General features: G+C 36.4%; 1 protein-coding gene across 9 annotated transcripts in view; it reads left to right on the forward strand.

Annotated features, from left to right (window-relative positions):
* The window catches only part of LOC137574430 (phosphatase and actin regulator 1), a 123,263-nt gene that overhangs the window by 68,957 nt on the left and 37,623 nt on the right, over positions 1-16,683 (forward strand). The window contains exons 1-2 of one of the 9 annotated variants that reach the window (XM_068286740.1): positions 9,222-10,417; positions 13,205-15,025. The exons of 7 other annotated variants lie outside the window; for them this stretch is intronic. In XM_068286740.1, the coding sequence (XP_068142841.1) occupies positions 14,038-15,025 (988 nt within the window). In that variant the 5' untranslated portion in view covers positions 9,222-10,417; positions 13,205-14,037. Of the gene's footprint in view, positions 1-9,221; positions 10,418-13,204; positions 15,026-16,683 lie in introns of those variants that run through there. One more of the 9 variants, XM_068286741.1, reaches the window with a different exon arrangement.

Raw genomic sequence — 16,683 nt, forward strand, 5'->3', positions numbered from 1 at the left:
ACTAGAAAAGTGAAGAGAAACACAAAAAAAAAAAAAGAAGAAAAATCTATGAAACGGAATGAAAATGCGTATAAGATTTATTTTCTGTTTACATTTCTCCCAGTGCGAAAATATGTCTGTAGCCTCCTATATGAGTATCTTTGTATATATAAAAGTAAATACTACATACATATGTTGTCGATCATCAAGGTTAAGTAGTAGTCAGTCATTCAGTCAGTCGTAAGTAGTAGTCGGTCGGTCGGTCGGTCGGTTCGTGGACGTTGTCTGGATGGAGAAGAGCCTTCAATTCATAGTTGCCGCCTGGGGGCCACTTGATGACGATGACGGTACGACAACGACAACGACAACCGACCCACATATGTATGTCTCAGTCTCTCTCTTTCTCTCTATCTCTTTTTCTTTCACACTCTTGACTCGTTCGTATTCCTTTAAGTGCACTTTAGTGTAAGGTTTAAATATTGATTTTCTTTTTTGAAATCTATTTTCATTTCCCTTGTTTCTTTTTTTCGTTGCAGGTGAGTTTTTTCCCCAAAAAAATCAAATGACATGATAACAAACATGAGTTTGTAGCAAGTAAGTTTGTTCGTTGGAAAAAAATTATTCAAAAAGTCCATTTGAATTTGAAAAATTCAAAATTGAATTTAAAGAAAAACAAAACAAAAACATTCGTAAACCTCATCTAGCGAAATAAATTTAAACTAAGAAAAGTTCAAATGGTTGCGAAAAATGGTCGAAATCGCTGGTAAAGGTCGAAAATACAGGGAAAAGCTTCGCGAAACGCCAGGCGGCGACACTGAGCGAAATTATCAGCAAAGAGAAAGCTCTAGAAAAGCTTCCAAATCCACCCACACAGTTAGGAAAATGTGGTTGGGCGGTTAAATTTGTTGCATACTTTTGGGGCTATTGAAATTGAATAAATATGGTAAAAATCAAAATTGATCAACAAATCAATCGATATGAAATGCCTAGTAAGCACCTAAAATGACAGGGTGGAGGAAGAGGTGAAGTTGAGGAAATTTTTCTGCCATCATCGTACATTTATCACTTTTACTTTTCGCAACCTAAGCGGCTTACATTAATAGCCACCACATCGCCTAAAGGGCCGCCGCCACGCCCACAATGTACATCTCCATTAATTTTAAAAAGTAGCAACTTATAAGAAGGAGCAGGCCATACCATTCACCCACACCATGTCATGCTCTTAAGTGATTTTCTTGCTTTGCTTCACTGATTTACCAATATCATGACGATGCCTCCTTCGCTCTCCCTCGACCTCATCTAGTGGGCTGGAAGAGGTAGCAAGGCATGCGGTGGTAGACCACATAAATACTTATCCCTCTATAATATACGATGTACGGCATATGTGTGCATGTGTTTGTGTATTGGTGTATGGGGTCATATATAGAAGAGAAGAGAACACACATTCTCCCGCGTTGCAAGGACATGCGGTGCGTATTTACATGTCCTTCACCTTCTCTCTCCTGCTGCTCATCCAGCCAAACCAAAAAAAAAAAATGAAATAAATAAAACAACAAAAACGGAAAAATATGTACATAAATATCTGCATGAAAGTAAGAAAGAGAGAGAGAGAGAGAGAGGGAGAGAGCTAGAGAGAGTTAGGGAGTGTGTGCGTGTGTGTGTAGAGGAGCCTGCCTTGGGCATGCCTTTAAAAGTATGCTACGTTTATGTGGCAATGTGGCCTGACATTATTTTTCGGTCCATAGAAGCGCTTTAATCAAAGGCATTCCCCTAGCATAATGCATGGCAACGTAAAGGAAGAGCAACCACAATAACAACAACAACAGCAACAACAACATCAACAACAACATCAACAAAATTTAAGCAAATTGAGCTGAGAATTCTTCTTGCTTATTAGTTGCCATACTTAGAGTTGTTCTACTTTTTGCAAAATGAACCATCAACCAGTTCCAAAAATCCAAAAATGAACCATTATTTTTTTTCGTTGTACTTATTAAGAGGTTTCAACTAATTTTTTAGCAAAAGGATTCAAAATGATTTGTCTTCTAGCCCCTTACTTCTTAAAACAGAGAGAAAGTTTCTCCTAATTGCGAAAATAAACAGTTTTTTAGAATTAAAACTTTTATTATTAATTTTTTTGAAAAATTCAAGTGATTGTCATATGAGTAAATATTATGGTATAAACTGAGTTCAAGGTTTGATTGAATTTACTTTAAATGGAACTAGTTTATGGCAAAAGTCAAGCATCTCCATTTGTCAAACGATTGCATATGACTGAGGCACGCTTCGCTGATTATTTCGCCCTTCCTGTGTCGTCGTCTATTATATTTGTCTGTGTCTCATCTATTTTATACTAATTCTGATCGCATGTTGCCAGGACCCAAAAGGCCGCAATAACACACACACACACAACGCACACGAACGCACACATGAGCCACCACGTAGTGTAGTGTAATGGTAGTGGGTAGTAGTGATGGAGCCTCAGTCTCATTTGCATAATTCTAATATGGCATTTTTGGCCATTCCTGTGCTGTCTGTCCACCTACACTCTTATGTGTGTGTGTGTGTGTGTGTGTGTGGTGGCCCTGAAGTTGAGGTCTTGGGCCAGGAGATTTGCATAAATAAAATTGTTGTCTGTTGCTGTTGTCGTTGTCCTGTCAACGTAAATTACGGCCATTTGATTTCGGCAATTACAACGCATTTTTGTGCAACAATTTTCTCTCTTTTTTTTTTTCGTATTGCTCTTCATTCTTGTCCTTTTCTCTGTATTTCCTTTTTCCCTGTGACTGCCTGCCTCCCCATCATTTTATATGTTTTACCCAGTTTGATTTATAGTTTTCCTTTTTTTTTTTTTTGGGTCCCTCTCACTCTCCCTATCTTTACCGAGTCCTTGGCAATTTCAATTTCGTTTTGGCAACATTGGCAGGCTTAAAGTTAATTATTAGCTTTGCCTTGGACTTGTCTGCATTGCCGACATATATTTTCCTCTAGTTGTTATATGTTGCATATCTTTAGGTTGTCTGCACGACTTCCTTTTCCTTTTGTGTGTAGTCTGTATTGCCTTTGTGTCGCCTTGCTTCGCTTTATTGTTCTTGTCCTGTTTATGACATTTCGCGTTGTCTTTTGTTGTGTCTAGGCGAAGGTTACTTTTGTTGCAGAGTCAAGTGATAGGTACTTAAGGTAGACAACCTTGACAAGATTTTTTGGGTGGGTTATTTTTTTTGTGAAGTGCTTTAAGAAATTCCTTGAGTTGTTAAGGTTAGGAATTTCCCGTATTTTTCTTATTTTATTCCTTTGGTGCACCTTCATGCCATCTCATTCCGTTGCTCCATTTGCATTTTCCATGCCACAAGAAATGAAAATGCTTATCATTTGTTTTCGTTAGCTCCGTTTTGGTTTTATTTTTTGTTAACTGTGTTTTTGGTTTGGCTTTTCGCTGAATCTCTAATGTTGAACAAAAGCCAACAACTTGTGGCAGCCCATAAAAATGAATTACGTGAGCACTTCGGACCACAAAATGTATAAAACCGGATGGATGAATGGATGGGATGGAGTTTTTACATAAGCTTTTCGCGTACTAATTTGTTTATCACGTGCGTAAGCGAAGTGAATTTGGCCAGCTTATCCAGATGATAAATTTACATTACACGCTTATTTATTTGCCCGAGTCTTTATTTCAATTAGAACTTTTACACAACATTTAATTTGCAGTGTAGCGTAAAGTGAAGTTATGTATGTATTTGGTTTTCTCATGCTACATTCAAGTAAATGCAACCAAAACAGTTAGAAATTGTTATCGAGTCATAAATTAAAAAATTTTAGCACAAATTTGTGCGTTGAAAAAAGTTTCAGAAATATTTAGCAGCATTAGTCATTGCATAAGTTGGTTTATACTATCCTCAGATTGATTTTCTATTTAAAAATCTATAATCTCGAATTAAAGTGTTAAAAATTGAAATCGAAAGTGAAAAGATTCATAGGTAAAAATATGTAGCATACATTTGTGCGCATTACATTTAGGCGACTTTTCTTTCAGTTATTTAAACAATTATTTTTAATTCGATAAACCCATGCATAAGACTGCGAATGGCTTTGCTGCTTGTTTAAATTGAACCCAAATCAACAAAAGGGTCTATCGATGGTATTTATAAGAAGGAACCTGCACATTAAAATCCATTGAAAAGGAAAAATGTTCTGGCATTTTGTGATTTACAACATTTACTTTCCTCATTGACCATTACACAAGATATAAGTATACATAAGTATATGTATATATATGTATGCATGTAAGCCTTTTTTCAGTCTTATGCAAATGCTGATTCACTGAACTTGGGCATTCAATCAAAGTCGATGGCGGCGCTTGCAGCTTGCTCAACTCATCACCAGTTACAGCATTATCATCATTGTCGTTGTCATCATCATCCTCAGTATATCCAGCTTCATTATTATCATTGCCCATTGTCAAGGCATTGTGTTTTAAAACGGTTTTATTTATGCAACGGCATGTTTCAGTAAAGCCGCCTTCAAGCTGTGTGTTCTTAACCGAATTTGGCATGCAAATTTGCACGTGCCACGATGCTGTAGTGTGTGTGTGTGTATGTTCGTGGGTTTGGGGTGTGGGTATTCGTATGTGGGTGTATAGGCGGTTGTAAGGTAAGAAGGAATCGTGGCAGTTGACGTTGCCTTTTGCCTTTGCCTTTGCCGTTGCCTTGGCTTAGTCCCAGTGTATTTTGTATTGTGTGCGCCTGCATTTAATTATTAAAATTTAATTTAGCCAATTCGCCTCTTTGTTATATTAGAAAGAGAGGCCAACTAAGTCACCCAATGTTGTTGGCCCTTATAACAAGAAAACTGCAAGGATACTTGCATATCCTGCAAAAGAAAGAAACAACCTGTTTGTGCTCTCTACAAAAGACACAAAAATTTATGATCATCAAGTAGTTTTATGGAAGAAGAAAGTAAAAGGAAACCAAGCAGGGTGAAGTAGAAGAGGAAGGAGGCCATGGGGAATGGCAATTGTTGCTTACTCTGTCTCCTAACATTGGCTATAAATTTTTTATCACTTGCGTCACAGGACAAAATGGAAAGTAAACTAAGAGCAACAAATGCCAAAGCTTAAGAGAAACTCACAAATGTTAAATTGCTCTTGTCAAGGAAAAGCTTTTCGTTCGCTTCGGTTTCGATTCGTAGGCGATTCGTTTTGTTTCGGTTGTAGCACGTGCCAACCAATATCAAGTTCAAGACGAAAACATTGAAAACCAAGTTCAGGCTTCAAGGATATAACGCGGCTCTCTGTCTCTCTCTCTTTCTCTCGGTGCCTCTCTTCATCTCTTTCTCTTTTGGGGGAGAATTTTTGTGTGATTATGTAAGCAGTTTTTGGTTTTTTGTTGAGCCATTTGTCCTTTTGTTTTGTTGTTTGTTATTTTTGCTGTGGTTATCCTTTTTCTCTTGGTCTCTCAAAATTTTCAATTGCATTTCAGTTGATTCTTGCTGTTGTTGTTGTTTTTTTTTTTTTTGTCGTTTTTGTTGCTCTGTGTTTTTGTTTTTATCTTTTACTGGTATTTATTTTTCATTTTCCTTGGAATTTTGAGCTTGCCATAGCTGGCGGCCATCCCTTTTGCCATCAATGACAACAACAGCTGCAGCGGCAGCACAAGCAACAGCGGCAAGCGGAAGGAAGGACGAAAGGACTGGCGGACGGACAGGCGAACGGAAGGAAGGACGCTCCATTCTTTTTGGCCCTTTTTTGTGCGCCGCTCCCATACCCATTCCTCTTGACCACATTCATAGCATGACTGGCTCACATATTTCAGTCGTGTGCCACCATCGACCAGCCAACCAACCAACCGAAACACCAAGCATTCACTATTGAAATCTCTTTACCATAAACTGTATAAACTTGTATACTTGGCATTGGTTTTTGAGGTTTCTTATTGCTGCTGTGCTGCCAATTCCTTTTGCAACTTCTGGCTTCTCTGTCTTTCTAACTCCTGGCCCTTGACTCCTGCTGCTCCTGCTTCTGCTGGCTTGTCTTTTTTGTCCTTCATCCATTTATTGTATGTATTTGTTGCGCATTCAGATGAAGCTTGAAATTGGTTTGAAGCATTGGGGAATGTGATTTTTCTTCTTTTCACCCTTGCCCCATTTTACTTTACTCCTCTCCGACTTCCCTTTCCTTTCCTTTCCTTTCTACATTTCATCGTATCTCACTGTAGATATCTGACATTGATTGGCTTTGGGGTTTTTCTTGATATATTTTCGGTTTTCTCTTTTATATATGTTTGTATATAAATTGAATAACTTGAGGATACAATTGTCATTAGCCTTCTAGTCCTCGTCCTCGTCCTCGTTTCGTCAGTTAGATTTTGTTAAAAATATGACCAAAAACTTCTAATAAGCATTTTCCAAAGAAAATGAATGCCTTCAAGTATTTTACATTTAAAGTATCGTGGGCTAATTCTTTTAACTTTATCTCAAACATGAGACAAAGCGTAGGTCAACAGGTTATTTTGAATCAAAACTAAATGTTAGAACTTAAGAAAGTTGATGAAAACAACTGTTAATGTTAAATTTGACTTTATATAACCATATTCGGAAGAAGATAAGGTAATGGTTGTGTGTGTCATGGATATAAATGTCAAAGTCAAGGGCAATCAAGGTCTAAACATTCCATTTATATCGTTTATATTTAGTCCCTTTTGACAAAAATGACCTTGGTGCCATGTGCACTTCCTTTTTGCAGCCTGTCATGATATTCTCCTGACTTTTTGTTGATTGCAAATGAAAAGCGTTTACAACACAGACACACACACACACACACACACACACGGAAAACAAAAAAAGGAAAAAGATAGAAAACCGCAAATGAAGTGTTGACAATGGCGGAACTTGGCATTGAAATGGAAGAAGACTCACACACACACACACACACAGGGACCACAAGGACATGACGGAGTGACAAAGCAGGAAATAGATAGTGGTGCAAGGCGTTCAAGTTATGACTTTGAAGTGTTTTGCACGGTCATCATCATCATCATCAGCAACATCGTCATCGTCATCGTCGTCGTCTCAGCATCTTGTCGAGTGAAGAGAATAAGAAAGACATTGAATTACAAGCGAATGGAAAGTGAAATTAACTGAAGCAGAAGGCACAAACGAAAGTAAAAGCCAAACCTCACCCAACAGAAGAAGATGAAGAGCACAAGCCGAAGAAGAAAAAAAATAGCATAGCCTGCTTACGGGCGTCGCTAATGACTTGGCTGGCTCTCGACTAATTTGCTGCTTGTCTGTTTCATGGTTTTTGGTATTAATTTGCTCTCCATTCTACACTTAACTTTACTCCACACGCCTCTACCGAAAAGACGAAAAGAAGAAGAAAAAATGAAACAAAACGCGTTGTTGTTTAGTTGCTTGCTTTGTTCTTTTGTGGTCGATTCTGTATTTCATTCTGCTTCTGTTTTGCTTTGCTTTCACTTAATTACAATACTTAATCAAGTTGTTTTTCCTTTTGTATTCGCATTGAATAGTAACAATTTGCACTCAGGCCATTGCCACATTATCCACAAAAGGCGTGGCGTAGTTAGATTAAACATCGACTTTCATTTTATTTCAGTTAGATTTCATTTTGTTTGTGTGTTTTGTTTTCCTCTCATTATTTCTCCTGCTATAGCTCTGTGTAGTTGATTTCATTTGAATTTAAATGCGAGTCGCCGACAACCAAGTGTGGGCGTTACAAGTTGAGTGGTTAGACCATATACGAGAGAAAGGAAGAGCATTGTGAAGCGGTGAAGAGAAGCAAAATCATGTGCAACAGGCAAACAACGCACATTGACCATGACCATGACCACCAACATAGTGTGGCCATGACAATGGCATCGCCATCGTCATCGTTGCATTGACGCACACACAAAGTATCCCCTCCCACACCTCAAAAATAGCATAGCCCCCACCCATCTTCTTTGATAATTTCAATCAGACTGTATGCATAAACAGTAAAAGAGGGCACAACAACAACCACAGCGGAAACAAGGAGCAGGAGTCACATTGGACTCGAGCCGGGGACAACAAACAGAGCCATGACATAAACAAAACACATGCAAACACTCACACAGCAAGAGAAAGAGAGAGAGAGAAAGCGAGACCCAAATAAGTGAGAGCGAACAAGGATAAAACTTGAAAGCTTTTCTCTCCAACTTCTTTAAGAGACAATATATCAAGCTTTTGGCTTGTTAGCTCTTTGCCTCCAAGAAAGGTTTCGACAATTGTCCTGATATGGTAATATATTGAAATAATTATGCACATTGTAAATGAAATTTTCAAACGGAAAATAGCCTAGAATTACTCGTAAAATTTCTAAAAACCTTTCAATTTGTTACCATTTTGATTTCATGGCATATTTAATGGAAAAAAATTTCAAAAAGATTTTGAAAGCGATTACTTTTGATAACTTTTCCTGTATAAAAAAAGTTCAACAACCATTAAAAAAACTCTGGAAATATTATTGTGAGTATTATGTCAAAAGATATATACTAGATAGATCGAAATCCAAAAATTATATAGATAGAGGATACATATTAGATAGTTATTAGATATTTTCTATACTTTTAATGTTTTGTTGGCTTTTGGCAAACTGCACACTTTATAATGAATAATCTTTTTGAGTCCTACATAAAGGATAATACTTGAAATGACTTTTACATGGCGATTGAATATCTAATGTGTTTCAAATACTTTTATCGTATACTCTTATGCTTTGGTTTTCTTTTATAAAGCTAATCACATACCTGAAATACACTCAATATTTGATTCAAAACTAATTCTATTAGAATCATGTTTCCAATATTTGAGTTTTTTTTATGATTTTATAATGATATTGATGACCTTCCCTTCCCTTTTGTGTGTGTGTGTGTGTGTGATTGATTAACTCGATTTAATATTAATAATTGCTTTGTCTTAAACTATTATGTGGTCCAAGTGATGTGAACAAAAGACGTTTTCTAATGGCTAATGCAAAAGAGAATTTTCTTCACATTTCATGCTCTTGAAGCTAAAAGAGAACTTTCGTTGGCTATTTCGGTGTGTGATTTTTTGCTCTCTTTACAAGAAAGCTTTTCCTCGGCATGTGCTTATCAGCCGCTGATGATGATGTTGCTGCTGCTGCTGCTGCTGCTGCTGCTACTACTGTTGCTGTTGCTGCTGGCCGAGCCGCCCAGAATGTCATGAAAAACATTTGCACGGCTTCCGTTTGGCATCAGTTTGTTGGCAAATCTTGAACGTGTCGGCCGCACAGCTGAACATCACATCAAAAGAGCTAGAGCGAGCGAGAAAGAGAGAGAGAAAGAAAGAGTGGCAGACAGAGAAAAAGGGAGAGAGACAAAGACAGCAAACAAACAACAATTGTTTAAAAAGAAAATCTAAAAAATCTCAAAGCAATAACAAGAACCAACCAATTAATTATCAATAACAAATATTGTCAACAAGCGCAAGCAATTAAAAGACAAATGTTTTATTAACAATTAGAAATGAAACAAAAAAGCCAAAGAAAAAACATTTATGTGATGTGATACAAAAGACATTTGAGAGTCTTCTTTTCGGTTTTTCATTAAATTTTGTTTAACTTACAACCCCCCAACTCCCCCAACCGTCAACTTGTTGTTTTCCCCCCATTTTTGGTAATTGTGTTTTCCCAATTTCAATAATTCTTTTTATTTCCCATTTTTATGAACTGTTAAATGTTACTTTTATTATCTGTGCGTGAACAAAAAAATATACGAAATAATAATAATAATAATAAAAAAAACAAAAACAAAACCAAAGTGAAATTATTTTAAATTCTTTTTTTTTTTTTGTTGTTGTGAGTTTGTGTGTGTGTGTGTGTGGAATTTATGTGCCAAATTTTTATGACACCCACGCCAAGAGAAACATAAATACCTATATATCCTATACAAGATAAAAAAAAAAAAAAATCGGAAAAAAAAAATCAAAAATCAAAATCGGTGAAAATTATATGCTATATTTTTTTTCTGCTACTGGCCCTGGAATTCGTAATGTCAACTTGGCCCCATAAATTCGATCAACAAGAATATATATATAACAATTATAAACAATATTTTGAAGTGCATTGACCACTGGACCGCACGACATCCAACAAGATCGAGCCCTACGCCTAAGAAATTTCTATGCAATAGAGGAAAATCAACAGCCTCCGAGCAGATCGCCAAAGTCAAGGTGTTACCTTGTTACCAGGAGACACAAAAGATATACACATATATGAAAATACAAAATATATATCAGAGAGAATGCTAAGAATTTATTGAATGACATGCATTGAATATGTGTCTGTCGTCTGGCCAAGAAATAAACATTTGTAATTTAACTAAGTGGTTTTTGCTCTCTGTCTATGTAGTACAATTAATTTTGTGAAAAAAAATACAAATACGTAAGTGAATCATTAAACAAGACGAAACAAGTGAAACAGACAATCCACAAAACGACAGAAAAATAAATCAACAATCAAATTGGAAACAAGCTTTTGGAAAAGGTTTTCTATTATCTAGTTTTTGTATAGAACATGAATTTAGAATTCAATTCATTTCATAATGTTGGAAATATATATATCAAAAGATTTCAAATCTTTCCATGTTTGACTTAGGAATAGGTAACAATTGAATTCGGTTGCGAAATTTGTACTATAAATGTAATTTAAGATTTATATTAAATTAAAAACAAAAAAATTGTTAATAAACAATTTCAATTGTCATCCATTTATTCCATGTATCAAAAGCTTTTCTTGAATTCCATAACAAAAGTCATGAATTACATGAAAATAAGATTAACAAAAATGACTAAATTAAGAAGACGTTTACGTTTAAGATTTTAGTAAATTTTGCTTTATATGAAAGGAACACACCACAAAGGACACTCATGAAACGAGAAATGCTTTCTATCAGATTTTAAAAAAGTTCTGGAACAAAAGTTTTTAGCCCGAGAACAAATATTTAAGCTGGTAATACATTCAAATTACATAGAAATTATGCAAATAACAGATATTTGCACAGATTGCGAGACATAAAGAGAAGTGGGAGAAGGAACCCTTAGAGTCAGTCATTCAGTTAGCTTGTTTCCAAAAATTGAACTACAGAGATTTGTTTTAATGTGCAAACACTTATAGCACACCCACACACACACATACACACAGACACAAACACAGATTTTGAGACGTACACACATAAGCTCATGTATAACTGCCACGCCCACGCCTAAGCACAAGCCGCCTATTGAAATAGCTATTCAATTATAACTTTTAGTTATAGGCCAAATTTCAATTTGATGAGGCAAAGTAAATACTTATGTATATATGTATAAGAAAAATCCCCTCACATGAAGCGATTTGACTCGAAACTTTTGCAATTAGTGAAAGACGTCGTAGCCGTCATCATTATGGACGTCTACAAAACCAAGCTCAAAAAGCCCAATCATCAAGAAATGTCACAAAAAAAAGAAGGAAAAGAAAGAGAACAGAAACCGAAACTTAAATGGAATTTGAAGAAAGTCCACCAACGACGACGAAGACGACTAAGAAAAAAGTGATTATTTATAACTCTCTTTTGGGCATAAAGTTTCGTTTGAAACACTTTTAGTTTAAAATGATGAAAAAAATTACGCACCTGAGAGCTAAACTTTTCTTTTTCCACTTGCAAAGATGTGGTCAAAAGCATCGACACGTGTATCTTTAAGATACATAAATAATCGTAAGAGAGAGTGAGTGAGAGTAAGAGCGAAAAGTTTGGGGAATAAACTGGCCATCGATATGGCTGTAGATGAAAGTGTCCTTAAGGAAAATAACAGCAGCAGCAGCAGGAGCAGGAGCAGGAGTACAAAATAAAGAAATAGCGTTAGCTAAGTAGGCTTATTTCATTTTTTTTCCTTCTTCTGGTCCTCATTCCTTACTCGTTCGTTTTACCATCTATACATACACTCGTCCTTTAGGCTTACGTGACTTTTTGTGGCAAGGGCCAGACTAGACCAGACCAGACCAGACCAGAGCAGAGCAGGCATCAGAATTCCTCTTTTCTTGAACAACTTGGAGTTGAAATTAATGAAGCAGTTCATCTGACACTGAATTGATTGGCTTATTACATAGTACGCAACTTGAGAAGGATAGAAAAGGAGAGAGAGTGAATAGCAGCAGCTGCAAAAAGAATTGGCATTTTCTTTTCTTTTCCTTGCTTTTTTTCTTTATTTATTTTATTTTTTTTTCCTTTTCACTCACTTATTGTCAACGCTGGCTGCCACCGACAACTGACAGCAAGGGATATGGACAGGCTTATTGGGTGGCACAGAGAGATAGGGATAGGGCCAGGGAACTTTTTCTTGCTTGATTGGTTAGATAGACAACAATTCGTAAGCATATGCCATATGGTGGTGATGTTGGTATACCGCAAATAATGCTGAAAAACAAATACATCAAAATTACATTAAATATATCCTCATGATCAGCTTTCCTCATTTCCTAATTATGTAACAACGTTTTCAACTTTTTCTTCGTTTCCTACTCGCTTGGGTTTTTTCTTCTCTTTCTCTTCTGTCGTTTCTAATCAAATATTTCAGTCACGCCTCAATGGTATCAATATGCGGCGGTCTCTTGTCAACCATTTTCCATTGCGCCTTTTTTTCGTTTCGTTTTTTACTTTTCTTCTTCATTTTTTTTTTTGCGCTGTAGCCGTTGTTGTTGTTTTGTGCTCTCGCAAGTCATTAATTTTTGAAATGTTGAAAAATCAACGAAATTGAATAAAAAACAACAGTCTTACTTACCGTAGGGAGAAGGTAGAAAGAATGGACGACTGTGGGATACCTTTCTAATTGGCTAAAAGGCTTCAAGAAAAATAGCCAGAAAGTTTTTAAGTTAACTGACGCATTGCCTGCGGGTTAAAGATCTTGTAAGCACTGCTGATGCTGAACAGGAATAAATATATATTTATTTATATATATGTAGGGATATACCCGATTTGACCTTTCGGTATAGACAGGGTATGATGGCAAAGTCAAAAAGAAAGAAACAAGAGAAAAGACAAATGAGATAGATTGAATGAGGAAGTGAAATAATTTGTAGCGACATTTCGTTTGATTAGCAATTTTAATAGGGCGTAATGCATAGTAGCTGCATGGGCGTGGCAGTTCATGATGACTATAAAAATCAAATGAAAATTCATTTCACATTTTGCAGATAAAACCAACAAAACAAAACAAAACAGAAAAAAAGTTACTAAAATAAAAACGAAGGTGTTTCCTGCTCTACAAATACTACGATTTTAAATGAAATAAATATATATATATACACTGAAATATATATAAAAGTTTAACAAAGCTCTCTCTATCAATCTATATATATATATATATATATGAAAAGTTTCAAGTCAACTATTTAGACGGTTGTTGTATACAAAAAAAAAAAAAACTATAAATTATAAACTTATTAATAAAACAATACGAAAAACAAAAAGACAAAGCATTCAAAGAGGCTTAAAATCAACAACAACAACGGAAATTTTTAAAACTGTTACGCCAAAAACAAAAGAGAAAACAAAAATAAATAACAAAATCAATAAATAAGCAAATAAATATCAATATTTAACCAATCAACAAAAAGCCAAATAAAACTAACAATAAAGCCACAATAATCAAACATACACAGATATAGAGCGTCATATATATATATAAATAGAGACAGAGAGACGTGAGAGAGAGAGAGAGAGAGAGAGTACTATAAACGAGGAGAAATTTAAACAAAAATTCAAAATAAAGCAAACAAAGTTACAAAACGCCGCAATTGAAAGCTTCCATTTTAAACTAAACTAAACTAAAAACAAAACACAGAAATAAATTATAAACTATACAGTTATATATATATATACAGAAATATTAAGATCTATGACATAAACAAAAAAAAAAGTTACTATTTTCTATAAATTTTAAAACAACAAAACAATACATAGCGTATATATATATATATATACAGATATATAGAGTTATATATATATATTTGAACAATTCAACTAAATGCTGCAATACGAAAGTAAGCAACCACAGCAACAACAGCAACAACAGCAACAAACACAGCAACATCAACAATTAAAATTACAATTACCATTGTTACAACAACAACAGCCACGTAAGCAAACCTACAAAGAATATTTGCAACAGCAGCAGCAACAAAAGCTGCAACAACAGCAACAGCAACAACTACAACAACATCTGCAACATCAACCTGTACGCATCTTTCGTGTACACTATTTACGTCTCAATTCAAAAGACGGCGTACCATCAATTAATCGAACGTCAGCGGCTGCGGCGTCGGCGGCGGCGGCATCTTCATCCCCGGCCTCAACGAATGGCAGCAAAATGAAGACCATTGCCCCGAATATACGCCGACGGCGACGTTGTGACAAACATCATTTGGAGCTCTATTGCAATGAGAGCCATGGGTCACATACTCACAGTCATAGCCAGAGCGGTGGAGCAACACCATCCACATCGAGTGCGGCCATTGCCATTGGTGGCACCAACTCGTCAACAACAACAACAGCAGCAGCAGCTAGCAATGCAACAACAAATACATTGAAACCAATAGCTGGTGGTTTGCGTTTACGCGAATGCATTACAGCGCCAAGTACGGCGGCAAGTTCACCGGTGGATGAACAAATGTGTATACCAGCACCACCAATAACACCACCACCAGCTTTTCTCACCGAAGGCTATAAGCGATCAAGCACATCGGTATCAACATCGGCACTACCAAGTGCCAGTAACCAGGAGCAGCAGCAGCAACAGCGGCAACATCATCATCATTTGTTGCCAGCAACAACAGCGGCAACAGGAGGAGGAGGAGGAGCAAATAACACAATATCAGCAACACTAAGACAACCGAAACCATTTCCTTTGATTTCAAGCAAAACGCCTGCAAATAAGCCAAGGACAACGGCCACCATTGCGGTAACTTTGAATAGCGGCAGCAATAAGCCACGTGCCACGGTCAAGAGAAGTTTAGGTATGTTTTATGAGGCGGTAATAAAGTGTTGTCTGTGGGGTCTACATACACACACACACACACACACTAGTGTGGGTGGGATATATGTATGTGTTGTATATATGGGTGTTTAAAGGGCGTGGCCAGGGGGGCCATAAAAGCATCCAAATTGCAAACTGACCATGAGCATAAAATTTCATGGCATTTGCTCGTTCGTTCGCTTGCTCAGTCGGTCCGGTCCATCCATTCATCCATCGGTGGTGATTAGGCTTAAGTCATCTCTCATCTGGCAACTTTATTGAAAATTTTATGCCTTCAAATTGACTACGTCGAGCATTTGTGTAAACTTTGGTTATTAGTTGCCAAGAGAATGAGATGCCCCAATGTTAAAGAAACAGAGTCAGAGAGAGAAAGTGCGGAGAGAAAGAGTCCAAGTTGTATTAAAGTTACTTAAAAGAAGACCCCTTTAAAGGGTTCTACTTCATAGAGCCAAGAATTAACTATAAAAATTATATTAAAATTCAATTCTTATTAAGAAAAACTTTGAACTCTCAAAGCAGAGGTTGAAATTACATTTAATCAAGCTGAAAACACTTAACATAAGAAATTCCTTTCAGCCCTTTGGGGAGAAAAGTGTCCGCCATCATTAGGCAAATATATTTTTAACAGACTGTTGTTTAAAACCAACACTGGTCATAAATGAGTTCAGAAGTTCTTACGAATGATTTAATTTATACAAAGCGAAATCGGTCCTAATGATGTCTAGGCTACATTACTTTAGAACTTCAATTGAGTGATTCAATCCTTTTCAAGTGAACACTTTACTCAAGAAAGTTACTTGGCAATTATTAACAGAATTTATAACATTTGAATTGATTCTTGATATTCTTTTCGACGTGTAAAACGGTTCCATTATTCTGGCCATCCACACAGACACACACACACACAAACGTAACCCATTTACTTGCTCTATTGAGAACTACATATATGCAAATATTGTTAAACATTGTGTACGTTGAGATGGTGCAATTCCTTCTCCCTCTTTGCTTCGCTCCAACCCAACTAAAATGCCAATAAAAATAAGTTTCATTGCAATTGCCGACGCCTGCAACGCCTGCAGAAAGTTGCATATTCTTTTCTTCGTGCTACTGCTGCTGCCTCACCACCATAAAGTTTATTGTATTTGCTTGCTGCCTGCTGCAGAGTTGCATATTGATGGAAAATACTAAAATAGTTGAGTGGGTTACGATAGATTTGACTGAAGAGAATGAGAATGAGGAAATTATCACCTCAATCAATTGCTAGATGGGTTTTAGCATGACATACAAAAAGAACAACAACAAAAACTTGGTCTTTCAATCTCCCTTGGCCCTTATTTCTTCTTTATATTCTCTTGCTCTATTTGCCAAGTGCCTTATGCCCCTTATGGCATTGTATAATGCAATTTGTAAATTGTCTGTCTATAGCATAATTTGGCCTTCCATCTCCTCTATGCAGTGCTCTTGCCAAATGGCCAAGAAAATGAATCTTCATGCTAGTTCTCTATTATGAAATATTCAATCAAACTAAACCATAAATTCGAATAACAAACTTATGGACAGTTAGACAGTTGGTCAGGCAGGCAGTCAGTCAGTCCATCAGTCCTTCAGTCAGTCAGTCGAGTTGAGTTGAGTTAGCTC

The sequence above is a fragment of the Drosophila tropicalis genome, unplaced genomic scaffold, assembly GCF_018151085.1.
Source record: "Drosophila tropicalis isolate 14030-0801.00 unplaced genomic scaffold, ASM1815108v1 contig_463, whole genome shotgun sequence".
In the NCBI taxonomy this organism is placed as follows: Eukaryota; Metazoa; Arthropoda; class Insecta; order Diptera; family Drosophilidae; genus Drosophila; species Drosophila tropicalis.